At 37.9% G+C, this 6,000-nt stretch overlaps 1 protein-coding gene across 4 annotated transcripts in view; it reads left to right on the top strand.

The window, feature by feature from the left end:
* Positions 1-4,551, top strand: part of LOC309473880 (NLR family CARD domain-containing protein 3-like) — a 77,297-nt gene extending 72,746 nt beyond the window's left edge. For 3 of the 4 annotated variants that reach the window (XM_082136125.1, XM_082136124.1, XM_082136127.1), the window contains 2 exons: positions 211-405; positions 3,259-4,551. In XM_082136125.1, coding sequence (XP_081992251.1) covers positions 211-405; positions 3,259-3,319 — 256 coding nt within the window. In that variant the 3' untranslated portion in view covers positions 3,320-4,551. Of the gene's footprint in view, positions 1-210; positions 406-2,637; positions 2,942-3,258 lie in introns of those variants that run through there. The other variant, XM_082136123.1, reaches the window with a different exon arrangement.
* The last annotated feature ends 1,449 nt before the right edge of the window (positions 4,552-6,000 follow it).

Consider the following 6,000-nt stretch of genomic DNA (forward strand, 5'->3'; position numbering starts at 1 on the left):
AAATCTATTTGCTTATGATCCTTTGTATCTGGTAGATGGCTGTATAGATCAACTGGTGATCAGAACCATATTTTCCTTTCAGCAGAACTTATAGTTTATGAAATGGAAAATATTGAACTCTTATCAGTTTATATTAAATGGATGGGTAATTATTCAAAAGATTTAATGTTCTAATGTCTCATATATCTTTATTTCTGTCTATGTTTGTAGAATGTGTCGCTGTAAGGTGACAGATGAAGGCTGTTGTTATCTGGCTTCAGCTCTGCGTTCAAACCCCTCACACCTGAGAGAGCTGGGACTGAGATACAATCGCCTGGGAGAATCAGGAGTCAAAATGCTCTCTGATCTACTGAAGGAGTCTAATCTACTTGTTCAGTGTCCAAACTGCACACTGAACAAACTCAAGTATGTTGAGCATTAAGATTCATCTCATCCTGTGATTGTTTGTATTTGTTTTACAGTCTTACCATCTACAAGTGTACAGTGGAGTAAAATGTCGAAAGGGTCTGAAGTAGAGCTGCATGAAGGAAAAGATTACTTATTTTCTTTATTACAATATCAATCTCAATGAGTAGGCCTTCTTAAAAATATAGTTCACCCAAAAATTTAAATGTCTATAATTATTTACTCACCAAGTTTCAAGTTTGAAGTTGGTTAGAACATGTTTGGTGTCTTTTCTGAATAAATGCTTATGCACAGGGACCATCCCTGATAGCCTAAAACAAGCTACTTTTACACCTCTTCTCAAGAAACCTTCACTTGATGATAGGGATTTTAATCATTTTCGACCTATCTTGACACTTCATTTTATCACTAAAGCATCTGAGAAAACTCCAGTTCATTCAACTCCAGTCTTTTCTTAGTTCAAATCAAATTTTTGAAACTTTCCAGTCTGGCTTCAAGCCTCTGCACAGCACGAGTCGGCTTTATTACGGGTTTCTAATGATATACTGTTAGCGACTGACTCTGTGATCCTAATACTGTTAGACCTAAACTCGGCTTTTGATACAGTTGATCATAAAATTCTCTTATCCCGACTAGAATGTTTTGTGGGCATCCAGGGAACTGTCCTCAGTTGGTTTAAATCATATTTAATGAATAGAAGTTTCTCTGTTAGACTGGGTAATTTTTCTTCCTCGCCTGTTCAACTCTCCTGTGAAGTGCCGCAGGGTTCAATTCTCGCACCCATTCTTTTTTCCCTGTATTTACTTCCTCTGGGCTCCAATTTCAGAAAGCATGGTGTATCATTTCACTGCTATGCAGACGATACCCAACTTTATTTAACTCTGAAATGCAACAAACATGCTGCTCTGAAATCTCTTTTTGCATGCCTAGATTAAGTGAAAATGTGGTTTTATCAAAATTTCTTATTTTTGAATGAATCTAAAACTGAGGTTATAGTCTTTGGCCCCCATGAAAACTTTAAGAGAAGTAACATTGACCTATATTACCTTTCACCTTCTACCTCATCCTGCATTAAAAACATAGGTGTTTTCTGGGATCAGAACCTCAAATTTGAAAAACAAATAAATGCGGTGATTAGTTCTTGTTTTTTCCAGCTACGTCTTCTCTCTAAGATCAAATCTTCTTTCTGAGAAAACCTTAGAGATTGCAATCCATGCGCTCATTACATCGCGTTTGGATTATTGCAACTCTCTTTACTATGGCATGTCCAAATACTCTACTGGAGTCGTCTCCAATTAGTACAAAATGCTGCTGTTCCTTTAAAGGTTCCTCAAAAGAAAACTTAAATTTGATCATGTTTCTCCTATTTTGAAATTGCTGCATTGGCTACCTGTGCATTTTAGAATTGAGTTTAAAATTCTTCTCTTTGTTTTTGAATCTTTAAATAATCTGGCACCAAGCTATTTGTCTGAGCTACTCCACACAATCCCACACGAAACCTGAGGTCTGGTGATAAGAGACTTTTGTCTATACCCATATCACAGTTAAAGCATAGAGGAGATAGAGCCTTTGCTATTGCCGGCCCTAGGCTGTGGAACAGCCTTCCGGTTTACATCAGATCGGCACAGTCTTTAACTATTTTTAAATCTTTTCTTAAAACCTACTTTTTTCTTTAGCTTTTAATTCATTGTGAGTTTTTGTCATGAATTTGTGGTTTGTCCTTGTCTCTTTATCTTGTACTTTGTTCAGCACTTTGGTCAGCCATGTTTGCTGTTTTTAAATGTGCTATATAAATAAATACAAACTTGATTTACTCACCCTCACATCATCCAAACCTGTATGACTTTATTTATTCTGTGGAACACTATAGAAGATTTTTTCCCTTACAGTGGAAGTCAGTGGTCACCAAAACTTTAAAATATCATCTTTTTTGCTCGGCAGAAGAAATCCATACAGGTTTGGAATGACATGAGAATGAGTAAATTATGACAGAATAATTTTTTTGTGTGTATCAAAATTATATATTTTTATCTTGGTTTTGTTTGTAAGGCATTTTTTGCCTTTTGTGAAGCACTTTGTGCTCAGAAGCATTGATAGTGCTATATAAATAAAGTTATAATTAAAGTTAAAGTTAATTATTATATTATTATTAAAGTTATTATTAAACTGTCCCTTTAAGAAAGGGTAGGCTTTATTTTTATTTTTTTATATTTGGTCATGTTGTGCTTACAGGTGTGTTATATTTCCTCTTTGAATGGCCACACGTGATCTATTGTACAGGTTTTACATGGAATTTTTTATTGAGATCCTTCATAGTGTTTAAAACCAAAATACTCCCATTCAATACTTCCATGTTTTGACTCTGGATCTTCTTCTTAAGCTCCATTGTCTTCGGCATCAAGGGATCATTTTGACAAGTTAACACACGTTTTGGGTCTTACACACACAGTTCTTTCATTCGTCTTCACTATTTCTTATAAACAAACATTAGACAGGCGTCTTTGATCATTGTGATCCTCGCTGTTTTTTCACTCTTGCTCATGTTTATTTTTATTTTATTTATTTGTTGTTTATTTGAATAGGGACAGATACAAAATAAACATAGATTATTACAAAACAATCCAATGCATGTTATATTGCTTGATTAGCTTTATCTATAAACCACAGAAATCTGATATGTCTTTATGTATTAATAATGTAACGTTTATAATTTGTTTATTATAATTACTATCCTTGTTAAGTAAATGTGTGTTTTTATAGTGTAAATCTTGGAATATGACACAGGTATGTTAGCACACACACATATCTGTGGTTAATGTTGATTTGTTCTCTCTTCTGGTCTTCAGATACTAGTACTGATACAGTACTTCACACTGGATCCAAACACAGCAGACACTCGTCTCATTCTGTCTGAGGAGAACAGAAATATGACACACGTGTTTGAGGATCAACCATATCCTGATCATCCAGATAGATCCGATGAGTGTCGTCAGGTTTTGTGTAGAGAAATTCTGACTGAACGCTGTTACTGAATTGCTGATTGGAGTCTGTGAATGAATATCAGTTACATATTGTTGTGTAATATGCATAATAATACAATTACCCTGCCTCATTGTTTGACGTATTTAGCTAATTTATTACATCGAATGGTTTATTATTTTGTTTATTTATATATAGGCAATTATGTAACTGTCCCATATGAACTGTATTTATAATACAATGAAAATAACATTTATATGATGTCTTACAGTATTGACACTGTAGTACTGTGAGTGTTAGGATGGAGAGTGTTGCAGAGTTATGTGTGTGTGTGCATAAGCGGCTGTGCAGAGTTGAATTCAAGGTCAAAGAGTGTGGTTGTCATAATTTAGAACCGGTTTATAAGTTAATTTAATGAACTACAAAATGAGTTTGGGTTAAAGTTAAAGAGTGGATAAAAAAAAGTGATGTTATTTATGAGAAAAATTTGAGCAGGTCCAGTTGGTCTGAAAATGAAATGGTTTGTAATTAGAGATGGGCACAAATACATTACAAAGTTTTGTTACAATATTACAAATACTTATCAATAAAATTGAATGTATTGGTGTGAGGAAATGTATTTATTGACAATTATTGTATAATTTAAAAATACAAAATGATCTGTAATTGATCTAAAACAACATGTAGAAAAATAATACACACTGTTGCTGATTTCCCTCATCATGTTCTCAATGTTTTCAAGATAGCCTCTAAAATAGTTCTTCTGTGAAAGTAAGAGGCAGCAAGATCTCACGAAAAGCTTATGGTATACGTAAGACGCTCTTTAGGTGACTAAGCATAAGTTAAGGCTGTTCTATTGTTGTCAATAAAGTTTAATTTTTATAAAACTATATCAAATTTCATACCAGAGTCCCTCATACCAAGTTTAACCACTACTGTAAACCATGGCATGCCTAAAAAGAACAAAAGTAGCAAAGTGACTGCTCATATAGAGCTTGTGAGATGGGGAACAGTAAACCAGAGGTTAAAAGCTTATAGTGAGTGTGTTAATAGTGATGAAAATCTGTTTCCTGCTCTTTCATTCACACGTTTGGCTGTTTTGTGTTCTGCGCCTTCTAGCGGATGATGCTGTAAATACAGCTAGACTTGTAAACTATAAAGTCACTGTGAAATTAAAATGGACAATTCTTGTTTTTTTATGGAATATTGTAGTGTTTATTATAAATTATTTATCAGTGCACACCATTATTGTTTTAATAATCTTGAATCAGAATAATGTCCTCTTGCAGCATCTCTTCTCTGATGATGAGGGCAGGGCAACCTGTCACTCACATGAGATCAGCCAATAGCAAACCACAACCATCCAACATTTCACGAGTTCACATCTACATATAATTAGTACAATAAGTTTATGCGTATTTGGCGTGCTGTCCGGGGGGAGGGCTCCGAGCTCGGAGTTAGGCCCGAACCCAGAGTACTCCCCCCAGTTGGGAAGTGTAGATGGAACTGGAAGTGAGGAGATGGGGTGGAGGAGGGATGCTGACAAACTTTCAATGAACAGAGATAGGTCTGCTGTGAATTTATACTCTGTCATTGAGTTGATTACTGATTAATCTCCAGCTGTGCATAATTTGGTTCATTATCTGAACCTGCTCCTCCCGAACTTTGTTAATAAAACATCATTTCACGAGTTCACATCTACATATAATTAGTACAATAAGTTTATGCGTATTTGGCGTGCTGTCCGGGGGGAGGGCTCCGAGCTCGGAGTTAGGCCCGAACCCAGAGTACTCCCCCCATAAAACCCAGGTGAGCGCAGGACAGCAATCGTAAAATGTGGAATTAATCCCCCCAAAAAGTGCAGGGCATGAGCAGGTATTTACAAAAAACAAGCTTGACTGTTCGACCGGGAGGGCTCTCGCGACATCCGACGGGAACTTGGATGCTCACGGCATCGAACGGATAAGCCCATTCAGCAGTTGAACTGTCAACTCGATGACGCAAGATTTTTACGAGCGTGATTTGAGAGAGTTTAGCCATTCAACTGGGAGGGCCCTCGCAGCGTCCGACGGGAACTTGGATGCTCACGGCATCGGATGGGTAGGCCTCGCCAGCGGAAGGGAGGGCGCCCGCTGGACTCTGTCGGGGGGCTCGACCAGCGCTTCGAAGGGGGCTGGGACATGGGAACAGAACCCTCGCGGCCCGACGAATGGGGAGCCCACACAGCGACACGAGCGCGGCCGTCCCACGACGACTAAGACGGGCAGACTCTCACTGCGATTCGAATGGGAGGGCTCAATCAGCGCTTCGGAAGGGGGACAGAGCCCAGCCCTTGAACGAGGAGCCGTTACGCGTGCGAACGGGGGAGCCTGCCATTGTTTGTAACAAATACGCTGTAGTGTAGATGTTTATTGTATCGAGCTTGAACGCAGCAAACCAAATTATACTGGAAATGGGTTGGAACTTGGTACTGCGAGTGACAATGGATGGAGCGCAGCAGGTGATGGAAATTAATGATTTAATAATGGCTTGGTGAGCGTTTTGATGTGGAAGCGGCTGGATCTGATGTAGGTTTTGAACGCTTCTGATGTGGGCCGAGTAGGGATTTGAACATTG

This window comes from Leuciscus leuciscus, assembly GCF_965113295.1.
Source record: "Leuciscus leuciscus genome assembly, chromosome: 14".
In the NCBI taxonomy this organism is placed as follows: Eukaryota; Metazoa; Chordata; class Actinopteri; order Cypriniformes; family Leuciscidae; genus Leuciscus; species Leuciscus leuciscus.